We start from the raw sequence: 18,346 nt of genomic DNA on the forward strand, positions 1-18,346 counted from the left end.
CAAAATACTAGCCAGCCCAGCTTAAGAAAGTGATTTTTTTTAAGCATCTCTTACAACATGCTCTTTTTTATAATTTCCATGATAGAAATTCCTACTGAGTATAAACCAGGATTACGTATTACATATATTCTGGAAACTACCCAAAACTCATTCTTACCTTCAGTGAAACTCCCTGTAAGGGTTATTACCACGAATACTTTGCCTTCTGGCTCGAGATCCACCTAGAAAGAGAAAAAAAAAATTATATTTTAGTATTAAAATATTTTTTGTGGGCCTTAAACAATTAATCAAAGAGAGACCTAATGTGTAAATCACAGCTACAAATCAAATAAATCTAAGTCTTTCATTAAACAGTAGTGGGGCAGGGAAACAAGTGAAAGCTCAAAAAACTGTAAAGATTAAAAAGCAAATCTAAAAGAAACCACATTTTTTCAGAGTTTCCTTCCTCTTAAATTTTATTTTCTCCCATTTTTGGCTTGTCATAATACAGAGCGGTACATCCATATACTTGGTAATTGTTTTTGAGACCTCCATATCTTATGCATATGGCTTATAAGAGCAGCATTTTACTAAACCACATGGCAAGAATATGAAATAGAGAAATAATGGTAACATAAAAGGTAATGAACACATGTGGCTTGGTCAACTGCAAATCTTTAGTTTTATGGAATAAAATGTATAAAGAGTCTCTGCTACATTTTTCCACCAAAGTCTAGTCAATCTTAAGGAAGCACTGGGGAAGGAAGTTTAGGAGCCTTGCACTCACTACTTTTTTTTTTTTTTTTTTTTTTTTTGAGAGAGGTAATTTCACTTTGTTGCCCAGGTTGGAGTGCAGCAGCATGATCTCAGCTCACTGCAACCTCCGCCTCCTGGGTTCAAGAAATTCTCCTGCCTCAGCCTCCCGAGTAGCTGGGATTACAGGTGTGTGCCACCACACCTCATCAGTTTTTGTATTTTTTAGTAGAGATGGGGTTTTACCATGTTGGCCAGGCTGGTCTCGAACTCCTGACTTCAACTGATCCTCCTGCCTCAGCCTCCCAAAGTGCTGGGATTACAGGCGTGAGACACTGCGTCGGGGCTGCTACTCTTGACTAGTCACGAGGGTATCAACATACCTTGAAGTTACCTATCAGCTGAAATATCAAGACATGCATTCTGCAAGCAATGCAGCTTGAAGTCTTTTCATGTGGTCTCGTCCTCTGCATATAGTCCAGTTTCCTGAAGACCCCATGCAGCATGGTGCCCAGGATGAACAGCACCCTCTGGCTCTGTTCTGATCACCACTAGCTGAGGTGGATGGACTCTCCTCTTCCTACCAGATGCTAACTTCACTATCCATGAACACCTCTAGGCCTTGCATTGTGAGGCTCTTGTGGACCCAAATACATGAATTTACAATTGTCCTTAAATAAATCTTTCCAGATTCTGCCCATGGCTCCATTTTTATTTTATTTTTCTCTTTTTTTGGCTGTGGTTCCATTTCTGCCTTTCACCTTCCATCTGAAGAGAAGCCTGACATATAGAGAAGCTTGAGTAGAGATACGAGTGATCATTTTTGGTCGAATATTAAATTTAAATAAGCTGCAAATAAGTCACCTGGTACAGTGGAAAGCGCCCCCTACTAGACCAGGCCAAGAACTCTAGTCTGATTCTGTCACAGCTGGTTCTGGACCCTGAGCAAGGTCCTTTACCACACTGAGCCTCACTCTTCCAATCTGAAAAGTCCATGGCATCATTAGTTAGCATTTCTTCTCTTTTCTTTTTTTTTTGAGCCAGGGTCTCACTGTCTCCCTCCCAGGCTGGAGTGCAGTGGCACAATCATAGCTCACTGCAGCCTCAAACTCCTGGCCTCAAGTGATCTTCCTGCCTCAGCCTCCCAGGTAGCTAGGACTATAGACATATGCCACCATGCCCAGCTTGCTTGCTTATCTAGGTATGTATATATGTATGTATGTATGTATGTATGTATGGAAGTATGTATGTATGTAGAGACAAGGTCTCACTATGCTGCCCAGTCTAAACTCTTAGGCTCAAGCAATCCTCCCACCTCAGTCTCCCAAAGCACTGGGATTACAGGTGTGAGCCACTGCAGTTGGTGTTGGCCTAGCATTTCTAACACAGCCTCCACATATGATCTCAAAGATTTTGTTTTTTGTTTTTTGTTTTTTTGTTTCTTCGTTTTTAAGACAGAGTCTCCCTCTGTCATCCAGGCTGGACTGCAATGATGCGATCATGACTCATTGTACCATTGACCTCCCAGGCTCAATTGATCTTCTTGCTTCAGCCTCTCAAGTAGCTGGGACCACAGGCACATGCCATCAAGCCTGGTTTAGAGAGGCATGTTGCTCAGGCTGGTCTCGAACTCCTGAGACCAGGCAACCTGCCCGCCTCGGCCTCCCAGAGTGCTGGGATTACAGGCAAGAGCCACCATGCCGAGCCGATCTCAAAGATTCTTAACAGTACTACTTACTTTTTTTTTTTTTTAATTGTATCTACCCATGACAAAGCCCCCCAAAATGCACTGGACTTACCCCAGGTCACCACCACACCCTGATTATATACTTTTTCAAAATAAAAGATGCCTGCTTTGTTCAGATTCAGAAAGCTTAACCTGCATAACAACCTATTCTTACAACCCTCCCTTTTGCTGCATAAAACCTGTTACCAATGTGACTACCACACTATAAATCACCTCCCTGTTCAAATCAGCTACTTGCATCATGACTACTGTTAACAATATCCTCTTAACTATCTTAACACAACTTGTGAACTTTTATAGAACAGCTCTGAAAATAGAGCTCTCAAGAGAGATGACTAAACAGGATATCAGCCTCTAATTGTCTCCACTCTCTGCCTTGACTTGTTTCAAGTCAAAAATACGTTATTTTTAAAAGCCACTCCCTCATCTTCAATATAAAGGCCTGCCAGAGAATACACACACACACATACATTTGATCTCACAACATAAACTACTGCTGGCACAGGCACAGTTGCTGCCTGGCCGTCTCCGCCATCCTGCAGCCCACAGCCAGCCTGTAAACTCCCTTCAACTCTTCCCCGAGGGCCCACAAAGGCCTTTCCATCTCAAGATGGGTCAGGAGCTACTCTGACAGACAGCAGGAGATTCCACCAGTTAGAAGCAGGAGTTCTCACAAGTAGAACAGGTTTCCTTCCGCATTTTTGACCCAAGCCACCCATTGTGGTGGAAAAGCCAGATTTAAACACGGTCTTCAAGTGTTGTCCACTTAGGGCAGATGTGGTAAGACACTGGACCTCAGAACAGGGTTTTACAAACTGCAGGTTGAAACTTTTTAAAGACACATGAAAGCAACTTAGTGGGTTGCTTTCATTAGGGAATTCTTTTTTTTTTTTTTTTGAGACAAAGTCTCGCTCTGTTGCCTAGGCTGGTGTGCAGTGGCATCATCTCAGCTCACTGCAACCTCTGCCTCCCGGGTTCAAGTGATTCTCCTGTCTCAGCCTCCCATGTAGCTGGAACTACAGGCATGTGCCACCACACCTGGCTAATTTTTGTAATTTTAGTACAGATGTGGTTTCGTTGTGTTGGTCAGGCTGGTCTCAAACTTCTGACCTCAAATGATCTGTCCATCTCAGCCTCCCAAACTGCTGGGATTACAGGTGTGAGCCACCACAACCAGCCCACAACAGGGATTTTAAAGTAGAATAAAAACAGAACAGAAAATATGAACATGCTACAGGTAGTAAGGAAAAGTACTGCTTCATGCAACTTTTGTGTGTAGTTTTGTATACATATAAAAGGGTATACTGGGTTTTAATGTAAAGATGTATTCCTTACTGTGTCACAGAGAAACAGTTTGAAAAATGTGGCGTTAGAGGTTATTCGTTCCTTCTATACACTGCTGATGGGCTGTTATCATTTATTCATGGCGGATGCTTAGATACCTCCCAGTGGTAACCAACTCATTACCTTAACAGCTGGCCTATTCCATTCCTGTATATCATAGACAGATCTTTCTCTATGAATACAAATGCAGCAAGACCAATAATTTCCACTGATTTACCTTAGTTTCGCCCTCTACAGCTCCAGTGGACACTGTCTCTAGCTAGTACCTCCATCCCAGTTTCTGGGAATAACACTTGAGCTTTATTTGAGAACTACCCCTCCCTCACATGTAGTCCAAATTGCTCATCTGGGATTCTGCCCCTAGCTCCAGAGTGGACATGTGACCAGGCCTAGCCGATTACAGCACTGACTGAACTCTGCACAGCTGGCCTGGGGCAGGCACATTCCTTCTCTCTGGCTAGCAGTATAATTACAACTCCCTACCCGGTATCAGCATCTACTGGTTCAGGTTTGGGCACAAAAATCCAAGTAGGTCCAACTAGGAATCCTGGATCTACAAAGAAGGGACAAGATCTCGCTTCTGCTAAACTTCAATCTGGAAGGACACAAACTTGGGAGTGTCTGGCACCCGTGTTTGTCCCCCCACTGAGCTACAGAATGAAGCCAACAAAGAGGGGAGAGCTGAGGGACAGAAAGAGAACCGCTCTTCATAACATCATTTAAACCCTTAGATCAAGCCTTGCTTGATTCTTTGGGATTTTTTTTGTTATTTGAGCCTACAAATTCCTTTTGTCTTAGCCAGTTTGAGTAGGGGTTTCTATCACTTGCACTCAAAAAACATATCTGAATTGTCAGCCAAAGAGAATAGGTCAAATATTTGACAACAATTATCACATCCCTCTATGCCTTCTAACATCTGTGCTATCTCCTGCAGTCTGCCTCCCTGCCTCCCACCAGCATTGAAACAGCTCCAGCAACTTTTATGACGTCCTACTGTCAGATACAAAGATATGTCTGTCTTCATCTCAGTTGATCTCTCTGTCTTCCTCTTCATGAATCTCTCGTCCCTTACTTCCAGGGCACTACCCTTTCCTGGCCCTCCTCTCACTCCTGAGCCCTGTATTTACCCAGCAGTCCACACCAGAAGCCCAGCTCCTCAGCAGGTACATGCAATCGCTCTCAGATCCCAACACGTCCACTCTCGAAGTCTCTCCTGGATCCACCCCCACTCCACTCCTACTGCCGTGGTTCATCTGGCCTCCCTGAACGGGCTTCTAGCTGCCTTCTATCTCCAGACTACTGTCCTCCAGCTGCTGCCAGTGATATGTTTCAAAAATTAAAATCTGACCATGTGGCTTCCTAACTTAGAAACCGTCAGTGTTTCCTCTCCTGTCCATGATGAGGTCCAAATTCTTTAGCACAGCACATAGCCCTAGACACTATACCCCTTCTTACCTTTCAGCCTAAGCTCTTCCCACCACTACAGTTGCATACACCAGCATCCTCATCTCTTAATTCCTGTACACTCTCCAGGGAGGTATGTTATTTATTCTGAGAGAGTAACCAAACGCATTATGGGTCAAGCAGCACACTGGGGAATATAGTCAAAATTATGAAAATTACACATTACTCATCTGTAGCTTATTGCCTAGTGATTTGGGGTATGTGATCTTCCTGGCTGGAAACTCCTTTCTTCCTTTTCATACTTGTCAGACTCCAATTTGTCCATCAATTCAAGACCCACCTGTATAGGGGGACCTTCCCAGACCTCTTTCAGACAGGTGGGCAACTCCACACCTGTTATGAAGACTACTGCTAGAACCCACATCATGTTGTAGTCATTATGCCCTGTCCCCAAAGGAGAGACCCTACCTTGCATATAAGGGGACACAAAATGGTTTGTGGAACAAATGAGTAAACAAGATAGACCTGGGTATCTCAAACTCTCAGCAACTTCATGTAGGACATGATTTTCTCCTCCTTCACCATTCTGGTCAATTTCCTCCTGACATGCCCCAATTTCTCCACACCCCCATTAAAGGGTGAAATCAGCCTGAGTGTGAAATCAACCTGACCTTCACGAGTGAGAGCAAGATTATCACTAATGTTGATCTTCACAGCGACAGTGCCCTTTACCGACGCAGCGAGAATACACGGGCGCTCTGAGAAGCCCCAGTGGCCCAGGCTGAGCTTACAATGAACTAAAACCTCTGCATGTTTTCTAGGTGCTATAAGGCTTTGCTTCCCACATCCTGTGCTTGTGCAGTGGTTAGGCTCAAAACCTTCACAAAAACCTAAGTGCTTCATTTTTTTTTCTGCAATATTTTGGCTTGTTCCAGGTCACAGGGTTCACTGGATGGCAAATCCAGTCAGTTCATTCACTCCCCTTCTCAGTTTTATGGCTCCCCAAATCAGGGCCTCAGGAGACCTATGTCATTGGCTAATGTACTGACAGAGTGTCTAATAGGACAGAGCTGAGGTCAGAGTCTAGGGTAGCCCCACATAGAAATGAACACACTTAGCATTCTTACTCTAACAGTCACATTCAAGGAGCAATAAATACACAATACCCCCTCCCCTACAGACGACTTCTCTTGGTAAAAAGAACAACTCCTGGGCCCTTGTTGAAACCCAGATAACAGTAGTCTTTTAAAAAAATGTGATTCTTATACACAAACAGACAAATGAACAAAAGTATAAAAACTCAGTGTCAACAAATGGTGCTAGAACAATTGGACATCCATACCCAAAATAATGAATTTCAACCCATACGTTGTAACTTATACCTAAATTTACTCAAAACAGCTCAGAGAACAAAACACAAACACAGTTTCAGCCTTTAGGGTTCTCTATGTTGTTTCTACCACTCTGCTCTACACTTTAGAGTCCCCGAAGCTCTATCCTGTGCCTGGTTCGCAGCAGCCACTCAGGAAAGCATTTCTTAGCTGAATGATTCCCAACATGCACCCTCACAGCCATCTAACCCTTGAGTTCTCATGCCAAGTAACCCCTTCCTCAAAGAGTCATCAGTGTTGAACTCACATGAATCAGCGCTGCCTCAAATACTACACCTCCCTGGCTGAACTTATCCCCTATCTCCCACAATGTGGCTGAGTAATAGCAAAGACAGAGAAGACCTGGATCCTGGTGCTCTGTCCTGACCAGTTTGTGACATCAGGAAGGCTATTCAACCTCTTTTGCCAAAGAACCACAGACAGGGATTAAATATAAGATTCCCAGGCCCCACAGGTGATCTACTGATTTTAAATTTTCTGGGGCAAGGGAATGGGGTCTAGGCATCTGCTGTTTTTAAAAGTTCTGTGGGTGACTGTGATATAGCCAGACCACGGACCAACATCTGGGAAGCCGGAGCTAGATACTAAGGGGCCAATTCCTGCTTTAAAGGGCTCCAATCCCATGTTTTCTCCTAAAGCTTCCAGTGGTCATCACTGAATCACTAGAACCATGTTCTTCTGCATTCCCAGGCTTAAAATCCCGGAGCCACTCCGACTCGAGGCACCGTGACCATCTGTTTTTCCTTTTGTTCCCTCCATCCCTCTAGGATCCCTGTCACTGCAGGCCTCCTCCCCTCATCCTTTCTCCTGCAGTCATGGGACACCCCACCAGAAACAAACAGCCTTTTCTAAAGTGCTATTCTCATCAACTTCCCCCTCCAAAGCCTCCGCTGGCTTCCCAGAGTCTTCAGAATAAAACACCCTGCTCCACGTGGCTTTCAGGACCACTTGGGCTCCCCTTTTGCTGCCTTCCCACTAATCTGTCCAAACTTTGTTTTCAAAATTCCCTTCCTTCCATTGTCACTTTAGAAAGTTAAAATATAAAAAGAAGAAAAAAATCCCTTTTTAAAACCTGCTCTCCTAGTCAGGCCCGCCTCCTGGCTCTATCACTCAGCCACGCGTTTGCTTATGCCATGTTCTCTGCCTGGAAAGCCTGTCTCTCTTCACTGCATCTATCCATCCATTCATTTGAACCTTTACTGAATGACTCCCAGGGCCGGGACAATTGCCAGGTACTCAAGACTCCCCAGAGGAGCTCCCAGGGCTGCAGGTTGGATGGGTAACCGAGCACAGAAGATGACACAGCTTCAGGAGCAGAAGGAAGAAACTGGTGCCAGGATTTGATATTCACACTGATCCCTCCAGTCTCAAAATTCACATCTCAACTATTATTATCTTAACACTTATCCATACCTTGAACAATTACTTACATTTTCATACATGTATCTCATCACTTGCAATAAGTCTGTAACCTCCATTCCAGCAGGATCTGGTACTATGTTCCCAAGGAGCCTAGCAGAGTTCCTTGAACCAAGTAAACACTCAATACATATCTGTTGAGTTGACCTAAGAACTAAATAAGGTCATCTGACCACCTCAATTTCCTCACCTATAAAAATAGGAATGGTAATATTTACTACAGAATAGTCTTACATGATAGCACTTTGTAAAAAACAAAAGCACTCCAAGATGGCTCCAAGGAATACTGGTGACATATGGATGACAAGGGCTCACTGCTTAGAAATTATACTCTGTTAGCTTGATGTACCCACCGGATCCCCAGCACAGCCACTCCTACACCCTCAGCCAAAGTTTGCTTTTCCTTGGCATCGCTTTGCAGGAGTTGGGCAAGTACTTATATCGCTGGCTAAGTCTCCTTGTCCATGAAACAAGAGTTGTCTAAAAATATTCTAGCTCTAATGTTCCATGATTCTAAACAGGCTTGGATAAAAGCCTGCACAAAGGACTCAAGAGAAACATTCATTTAATTAACTGGTAATAATTTACAACCATTTCCCTTCACAAAAGCCATTAGAATTGATCACAGACAGGAAACTTCTAGCTACATAACATTCATTTCAGCCTGGAATAAGCAGAGGGATCTAGCATATTAAAAGAAAAAAACAATTTTGGGGGCAAAGGTAGAAGGTTCATCTAGACTCTATGGGCTTTGAGCAAACCTCTGTTAATAAAGAACTTGACAAAATTCAATTCTTGGCTGGATGGCTCTTTTCTATGGCTTTCCTAAGTCTTACTCTAGGGATAAATAATGAACCTAAAAACATGACAAAGCATTTCATGATTCTCTTCCACCTGAAATTATCAAGCTTAAAAATGAGCATTCAAATTCCTAAAGAAAAAAAATTCTAACAGGATTATACCAATAACCTAACAGGAAAAATAAGGCTGTATTGGTTTTTCTTGTTTTTTGTTTGTTTGTCTGTTTTGAGACAGAGTCTGGTTCTGTTACCCAGGCTGGAGTGCAGTGGCATAATCACAGCTCCCTGAAACCTCCGTCTCCTGGGCTCAAGTCAACCTCCCAACTCAGTCTCCAGTGTAGCTGGAATTATGGGTGCACACCACCACGCCCAGCTAATTTTTGTATTTTTTATAGAGATGGGTCTCATTATGTTGCCCAGGCTGGTCTGGAACTCCTGAGCTCAAGTGATCCACCTGCCTCGGCCTCCCAAAGTGCTAAAATTACTGGTGTGAGCCACTGTGCCTGGCTTAGGCTGTGTTTCCAATAATAAAAACAACAGCTATGTCTTTAGCTTGGTCAACTGCTAAGTGTTTGACATATATTATCTCTCACCTTCACCGCTTGCAGTGTTAAGTATTATAACCACCATTGCACAGATGGAAAAATGGAGGCTCAGGAAGGTTACTGAATTGGGTGAGGTCACACAAACAGTGAACACCAACATTCAGACGCTGGGAAGATGCCACACTGGTGCCGCACCAGCCTCCCCTGAGGCTGCTCTGACTGCATCTGCCTGAGGTCCATCTGTTGCTCTCTCAGCCTGAAGCATGCCTGCCCTGGCTTCTGGCACATGAGGTCATCACATCACTCATTCCCCTGGGAACCTAGGCAAGACGTGTGCTATCAGCACCTGAGGGTGCTCCCGCCTCACCGCCTCACTGCCAAGGCCACTGGAAGTGGCACCAGCCTGATGTGCCGCTGGATGATTCTCAATGAGGGCCCAAGGCAGGAGCTGCTAAGCAAGTCTGTGCTGGGGCAGGGAAAATGCAGCAGGCAGTTTAGGTGCCATTAGTCAGCTGCTCAGAGAGTCCGAGTCAGCGTCACATGCTGTAGACACACAATGTGTCCCCCCGATGTGGGAAGGGGTTTAAAGGAAAAGAAGTTGCATAAGGCAAATACTACATCTCTGTTAATTGTCTACTTTCACCTCTATAACAATCAGACTAGGTGTTATGTGTCAAAGCATACTAAGAGAAATCACAGATTAAAAACTTCCAGAAAACAATGATGGCAAAAACTGAACAGAAAAGTAGGGCTTGTCAAATCTGACTGGTTTCAAATGAAAGAAAACACTGTCATTACTTTACTGATTAAAGCTTTGGTCCACCCTTCACCTGTTCAATCTGGATCCCACGTGAGGTCAGAGAGCAGGTTGGAAAAGAGCCCTAGGCCATGATCACAACTCCGACATTGCCTACCTGCCACTAGGGGAGGTCACCTGGCTTCAGTTTCTCAAAAAGAGTAGACTAAGCCTATCAATCCTTTTCTATCTAATATTCTAAGGTTCCAAGTCCTAAACAGTTTCTGAACTTTACAGAGCAAGTAGACATCTGAAGACTACTAAAGAAACTCTCTAAAATACATCCTTAAGGCTCACAATAATTCTTCCCCCTCCCAGCTAAACATACTCACATGGTTGCTACAAATTTAAACGTAGAATTACTTCAACTCAGATCCCATTACCCCCAGGTTCTAGCATAGGAAGTGTTATCTTCTGGAAAAAGACATTTTACATTAAAATTAATTTTTCAAAATTTTTCTGCCCATAGCAAAAATCATAAATAGTCAAGTTGGATACCTCTGAGGACAAAACTTTTTTTTTTTTTTCTAACAAGGAGATGGCTAAAGGTAGAAATGGTCTACTGTGTGCTATGGTGTTGTGTGTGTGTCTCAATCTTTGATTCCAATATCTGAAGAATCGAAAATGTAAATTAAATGAAGGATGCCTTAGGCTCTTCAAAATACTCCACTGCAATTCCTCCCACTTAAATTCCCAGGTAATGTAATTCTGTGCTGGAAGGCCTACCTGATACCTCCTCTGTGAATGAGGACAGAGGCTCTGAAGAGACCAAGCCCAGCCCATCAGGTTCAAAGCTTCTGGTGCTCCTAATAGACCAAAAGGAGTGGGGTGAGTTCTCCTGAAGAAGTCAAATGTCCTCTCTGGAAATCAGGAGAGGACTCTTGGTATAGGACCACAGGCAAGACTGCGCTCTCCAGAACTAAGAAAGGGTTGGTTGCGGTGGCTCACACCTGAAATCCCAACACTTTGGGAGGCCAAGGCAGGAGGATCACTTGAGTCCAGGAGTTCAAGATCAGTCTGGGTAACACAGGGAGATTTCATCTCTACAAAAAATAAAAAAGAGCCAGGTGTGGTGGCATGCACCTGTAGTCCCAGCTACTTGGGAGGCTGAGGTGGGAGGATCACTTGAGGTTGGGAGGTCGAGGCTACAATGAACCACGATTGCACCACTGCACTCCAGCCCAGGTGACAAAGTGAAACCGCATCATAAAACAAAACAAAACAAAAAAGAACTAAGAAGGTACTTTTCTTCTTCTCTGATAAGGCGTCCCTAGGGACCTCATGGCAAAGGAGACCCTGGAGTAAGAAACGGGAACCACAGAAGAGTAATTGTGCATCCCCTCCATACCGTGTGTCCCCTACATAAAAGAACACTTCAAAAAGGCACTTTCCACATGAGCTTGCCCCTCCTCGTTTCTGCTAAGTAGACCCTTCCAGAAAGGGAGCATACACTGTCCTTACTAGGAAGAGGTACTAAACAGAAGCGACAGGTGTGACCCTGGCTGGAGATGGGGAATATACTCCCTGCAGCCTCACAGCCCCCTTTTTTCTTTCACACCTCTCTGGGTTGCCTACAGACAGTGGTCATCGGCCCCACAAGTGAGCCTCCTTCTTTGCAGGGGAACCCCCACAATAAGGGAAGAATGTCTTAACAAACTGAAGATACCAGGTTAAAACAAGACATAAACTAACCCAGAAGAATTCTACATTGTTGATCCTCATCATCCATTGTAATGGAGGAAGAAGGCAAAAGCTCCAGCAAAACCAAAACAAGAACTCAAAACTACATATTTAGCATACACAAGCATTTCAAGATGTTTTAAAGACTTGTTTGCTTAATTATTCATTGCTCAGTCTCCAGGCCAACTTTGGAAGACTCTGAATCTGAGGGGGCATTAGAAAATAGATCGAGCCTATGTCTCTATCCCAACAGTTACTCTATGATAACACCTTTATTCCTCTTGGTCTTCTGGAGGGAAGGAGATGAAAGTTCCACAAAAGAGGGAATGTTTGTACAATGCCTAGAAATTCAGGTGATGGTTTTCCTGGTGGACCTGGGGAGGGGAGGCATCTACACAGAGAGGGGGAATGTGCAAATGCACATCTGTAACAGGGGCTACAGATGATCAAATGTAAGCTATGTAAATGAGACAAGTCAGAAATAGGGCTGCAGAGGAAAGTGCATCCAATCAATAATGGACTCACGACATGCTGGCAGGCTGGTCCTTATCCCAGGGCAATGGGGAGCCACTGAGGGGTTTCAATCAGCAAAGTTACAAGGTCATACCTACATGTCAGATTCCAATACATGACTGTTGGGATTACAAGGGGAGAGAAACTGGTGGTGGCAATTCATGTTCAAAGGCTATTCCAATGGTCTGAGTGAAAGACAGTGGTGACCTGAGCTAAGTCAGCAGCAGAAGCGATAGAGAGGAGGGGGCAGACAGGAGAAAGACATAGGAGGGAGCAGCAGCTGGATTTTTTTTTTTGTAACTGACGCAGGTAGGGTGGAGGTGAAAGAGAAGGAGTCAGAATCACGAGGCAATGATGATCCTTGGTGCCATTAACTGAGACAGGGACTCCAAGGGGGAAGCAGAACTGGAGGAAAGACAAAGAGTTCGATATATGACCTTTACCTATGACATCTGAGCATCTACAGGGCTGTCCTTAACAGCTTCTGAAAATTCAGATGTGGGGGCTGGGCGCAGTGGCTCACGCCTGCAATCCCAGCACTTTAGGAGGCCGAGGCAGGCGGATCACGAGGTCAGGAGATGGATATCATCCTGGCTAACACGGTGAAACCCCGTCTCTACTAAAAATACAAAAAATTAGCCAGGCGTGGTAGTGGGCGCCTGTAGTCCCAGTTACTTGGGAGGCTGAGGCAGGAGAATGGCGTGAACCTGGGAGGCGGAGCTTGCAGTGAGCTGAGATTGTGCCACTGCACTCCAGCCTGGGCAACAGAGCAAGACTCTGTCTCAAAAAAAAAAAAAAAAAAAAAATTCAGACAGAGAGGGAGGAACACCACAAATTACAACCCAATGTGGTCTCAATTGAACAGGTCAGTGGCAACATCAAAAGCACTATTCAGTGCTGGGTGTGGTGGCTCACATCTGTAATCTCAGTATTTTGGGAGGCCAAGATAGGAAGATCACTTGAGGCCAGAGCTCCAGAACAGCCTAAGCAACATAATAAGACCCCATCTCTACAAAAAAATTTAAAAATTCGCCAGATGTGGTGGTACATGCTTGTAATCCCAGCTACTTAGGAGGCTGAAGCAGGAGGATAACCTGAGTCCAGCCTAAGTGAGAGAGAGAGAGATGCTGTCTCAAAAGAACAAAAACAAAAACAAAAAAAAAACAAACAAAAAAAACAAGCCCTATATAGATCAAGAGGAGGAGCAATCACTGGGCTAGGGCAAAGCTTTACCCAGGAAGTGGGACCCTGAATTGAGGCCTGAAGGCAAGTTTCAATTAGTGGGAAGTGAGACCATTCTGAGTCAGGAACGCCTTGTGAAAAGAGATAGAACCAATATCAGAACACAAACTTGATCAGTGTCATTGGAGGAATGTCCATACAGGAGTAAGAGAGAAGGCTGGAGGCAAAACATGGAAACAGCTACACCCAGAGAACTGTAACCTTAGGTTGTGGGCCAAGGGGAGCCACTAGAGGTTTTTGATTATGTAAAATGATAGAGATTAACATGTAAAAGGAACATTTTGTCTGCCAGATCAATGAACAGAGAGACAGCTATGGTCCTGAAGTATGAACCATTTGCTAAGGGTAAAATCAGTGAAAATTAATAATCATGGGAAGAGAGCAAAGAAAAGCAGTGGAAAGCCCAAAGGAGTATGGAGTTTGGGGCCTGGGTATCCTAGATTGGGGTCAGCAAGCCTGGGTATCCTAGATTGGGGTCAGCAAACAGCAGCCCAAAGGCCGATGCCAGCTGCTGCCTATTTTTGTAAGTAAAGTTTTACTGAAACACAGTGACAACCCTTTAGTTACATATTATCTACAAGATGAGTAGTTGTGATTGAGACCTTATGGCCCATGAAGACAAAAATATTACTCTCTGGCCCTTTACAGAAAGATCTGCCAATCTCTGTTGCCACTAATCAGCCAGGGAACTCAGGGAAAGAACATATTTTAAAGGGAAGGAAATGAGTTTAAATTTGGACACAAAAGTACTCAAATAGAAATATCTGGCAAGAAGTTGGAAATAAAGACAAATCATGTAGTTAAACATAGGGCTGGGGTTATGATTCTCAAAAGGTAAACACTAAGTCTAAGAGCTGTAAAACTTTTCAAGAAAGAGCACAGGAAAAGAAGAAAAGAAAAAACAAATTCACTTACAGAGTGAAAGAAAGAACCAGAGAAAATACAATCTGAGAGGTGGGAGGAGTCCCCAAGTTTAACGTCATGGGACATGGAAACAAGCAGCTTCAAAAGAGAGGAGAAGTCAAATGTGCAGATATGGAAGATGAGGTCTTTAAAGGGGAGATGACAGCAGATGACCTGGGAGATAACAGGTAGACTTCTTCCATGATACCCACCCCATCATTCGCAGTTCTGTTGGAAAGGTCATCCTTACATTAAGCTAAAACCAATCCATATCCCCTTAACTTCCACCTGCAAATTTCATTCCACCTCTAAAATTTACCCTGCCAAGATGGAGAAAGAGAGAGATGTGGAAAACAGCACAGAAGCTGCAAGGAATACGTGGTTTGATTAAATTGTATCTCATTTAAGTGAATTAGAAGGTAAAGCTAGAAATTAGAAGGTAAAGCTAGAAATGCAATGGATGAAAGATTTGGATGCCAAGTTAAGAACAGAAATTTCATTTCAAATAATTAGGCTAGCAACAGTCCTAAAACAACAGGCTGGAGGACAAACTAGAGGGGTGTAGACTGGGCTGGAAGTGCTGGGCAGAATTAAGAGACTATCTCAGTGGTACAAGTGTGCGGTGGAGGAGGCAGGAGAGAAATATCACGAAAGAAGCTCAGCAGGACTTGGTGGGTAAGGATTAGGGACGACGAAAAGCCCAAAGGCGGCTCTAGCATCTGGAATACTGTAAGACTAAAACTGTAAGAAGTAAGGCAATCCAGAGGGTCAGTTGGTTTGGGATGACTCTGGTTTTTAAAAATATTGATTTGTAGGGAGATTAGAAATGTTTGACAAAAAGACAAATGGGACCTGAAACTTAAAATAAAGGGCTGGGCTGCAGGTAGAGTCATCCACACAGGAATAACTGAACCACAAGACAGCTGACTGACCCCCAAGGAGCAATTGTACAGTTCAAAGAGCAAAGAATCAAGGATCAAAGTCATGTTTACAGAATGAGAGAAAGCAGAACTGGCAAAAGAGAAAGAAGAGTGCTGGGAAAGGCACCCTGGCTACCCTGAGCAGACCTCCTTCTGAGTAAGGAAAAGTAAAGCGGCATTATCTCCATTATATTGCAGTCATCTGGGACTGAATTAGGTTTGGATTACTAAAATCCCATTAAAGGCCTTGAGTACCATACCCACCACACTGTGAATAAAATCTTAATGTATTTATGAGGTTTTTTTTCTTTTTTTTTTGAGATGGAATTTCGCTCTTGTTGCTCAGGCTGGAGTGCAGTGGTGTAATCTCGGTTCACTGCAACCTCTGCCTCCCGGGTTCAAGTGATTCTCCTGCCTCAGCCTCCCAAGTAGCTGAGTTTTTAATAAACTTGGCTAATTAAAATTTGCCACACAAGGCTTCAAAATGTTCACCTGTCTCATTCTCTCACTTCTCATAAAATCAACTTTTGCCCATGGTATGGTTTGGCTCTGTGTTCCCACCTAAATCTCATCTCGAATTGTAATCCCCTCGTATTGGGAAGGGGCCTGCTGGGAGGTGACTGAATCATGGAAGCAGACTTCCCCTTTGCTGTTCTCATGATAGTCAGTGAGTTCTCAAGAGATCTGGTTGTTTGAAAGTGTGTGGCACTTCCCCCTTCACTCTGTCTGTCCTGCTCTGCCATAAGATGTGCTTGCTTCCCCCTCACCTCCTAGCATGCTGTTGTATAGGCCACAGAACTATGAGTCAATTAAATCTATTTTCTTCATAAATTACCCAGTCTCAGGTAGTTCTGTATAACAGTGTGAGAACAGACTAACACAGAAAATTTTTACCAAGAGTGGGGTATTGCTATAAAGATACCTGAAAAGTATGGTAGCAACTTTGGAACTGGGTAACAGGTAGAGGTTGGAACAGTGTGGAGGGCTCAGAAGAAGACAGGGAGCTGTGGGAAAGCTTGTAACTTCCTAGTATTTGTTCAATGGTTGAAACCAAAATGCTGATAGTGATATGGGCAATGAAGTCCAAGCTGAGGTGGTCTCAGATGGAGACTGAGTAACTTATTGGGAACTGGAGTAAAGGTCACTCTTCCTATGCTTTAGCAAAGAGACTGGTGGCATTTGGCCCTGCCCTAGAGATCTGTGGAACTCTGAACTTGAGAGAGATAATTCTGGGTAACTGGCAGAAGATATTTCTAACCAGGAAAGAGTTCAAGATGTAGCCTGGCTGTTTCTAAAAGTATACACTCATATGAGTGAAGAAAGAAATGGTGTGAAATTGGAACTTACATTTAAAAGGGAAGCACAGCATAAAAGTTTGGAAAATTTGCAGTCCAACCATGCAGTAGAAAACAAAAACCCATTTTCTGGGGAGAAATTAAAGCCAGCTGCAGGAATTTGCATCAGCAACAAGGAGCCAAATGTTTATAGCCAAGATAATGGGGAAAATATATCCAGGGCATTTCAGAGATCTGCACAGTAGCCCTTCTCATCACAGACTGGGAGGCCTAGAAGAGGAAAATGGTTTCAGGGGCCAAGCCTAAGGCCCTCACTGCTCTGTACAGCCTTGGGACCTGGCAACCTGTGTCCCAGCCACTCCAGCTCCAACCACGGCTAAAAGGGGCCAATGTATAGCTTGGGCTGTGGCTTCAGAGGGTACAAGTCCCAAGCCTTGGCAACTTCTATATGGTGTTGGGCCTGTGGGTGTAGAGAAGGCAAGAGCTGAGGTTTGGGAGCCTTCACCTAGATTTCAGAAGAGGTATGGAAATGTCTGGATATCAAGGCAGAAGTCTGTTGCAGGGATGGAGCCCTCATGGTGAACCTCTATGAGGGCACTGCAAAGGGGAAATGTGGGGTTGAAACCCCCACACAGAGTCCCCATTGGGGCACTGCCTAGAGGAGCTGTGGGAAGACAGACACTGTCCTCCAGACCCCAGAATGGTAGATCCGACAGCTTGCATCTTGCACCTGGAAAAGCCACAGGCACTCAATGCCAGCCCATGAAAGCAGTCACAGGGGCTGTACCTTGTATAGGCACAGAGTGGAGCTGCCCAAGACTTTGGGGGCCCATCCCTTGCATTAGTGTGCCCTGGATGTGAGACAGGGAGTCAAAGGAGATACTTTGGAGCTTTAAGATTTAATGACTGCCCTGCTGGGTTTTGGACTTGCATGGGGCCTGTAGCCCCATTGTTTTGGCCAATTTCTCCCTTTTGCAATGGGAGTATTTACCCAATGCCTGTGCCCCCATTGCATCTTAGAAGTAACTAACTTGTTTTTGATTTTACAGGCTCATAGGTGGAAGGGACTTGCCTTTGTCTCAGATGAGACATTGGACTGTGGAATCATTAATGCTGGAATGAGTTCGTACTTTGGGGGACAGGCCAAGCATGGTGGCTCATGCCTGTAATCCCAGCACTTTGGGAGGCCAAGGCAGGCAGATCACTTGAGGTCAGGAGTTTGAGACCAGCCTGGCCAACATGGCAAAACCCCATCTCTACTAAAAATACAAAAAAATTAGCTGGGCGTGGTGGTGCATGCCTGTAGTCCCAACTACTCAGGAGGCTGAGGCAGAAGAATTGCTTGAACCTGGGAGGTGGAGGTTTCAGTGAGCCAAGATCACACCACTGCACTCCAGCCTGGGTGACAGACTGATGCTCTGTCTCAAAAACAAAAACAAAGACTTTGGGGGACTGTTGGGAAGGGCATAATTGGTTGAGAAGGACATGCGATTTGGGAGGGGCCAGGGCGGAATGATATGGTCTGGTTCTGTGTTCCCCCTCATCTCAAATTGTAATCTCCACCTGTCAGGGGACGGGCCTGCTGGGAGGTGACTGAATCATGGAAGCAGACTTC

At 44.4% G+C, this 18,346-nt stretch overlaps 1 protein-coding gene across 2 annotated transcripts in view; it reads right to left on the reverse strand.

Moving 5' to 3' along the window:
- The window catches only part of LOC105473667 (protein kinase C eta), a 232,376-nt gene that overhangs the window by 162,558 nt on the left and 51,472 nt on the right, over positions 1-18,346 (reverse strand). The window contains exons 1-2 of one of the 2 annotated variants that reach the window (XM_011727583.3): positions 10,905-10,976; positions 158-221 (exon numbers count right to left, since the gene is read on the reverse strand). In XM_011727583.3, coding sequence (XP_011725885.1) covers positions 158-221; positions 10,905-10,961 — 121 coding nt within the window. In that variant the 5' untranslated portion in view covers positions 10,962-10,976. Of the gene's footprint in view, positions 1-157; positions 222-10,904; positions 10,977-18,346 lie in introns of those variants that run through there. The other variant, XM_011727582.3, reaches the window with a different exon arrangement.

The sequence above is a fragment of the Macaca nemestrina genome, chromosome 7, assembly GCF_043159975.1.
Source record: "Macaca nemestrina isolate mMacNem1 chromosome 7, mMacNem.hap1, whole genome shotgun sequence".
NCBI classification, from domain to species: domain Eukaryota; kingdom Metazoa; phylum Chordata; class Mammalia; order Primates; family Cercopithecidae; genus Macaca; species Macaca nemestrina.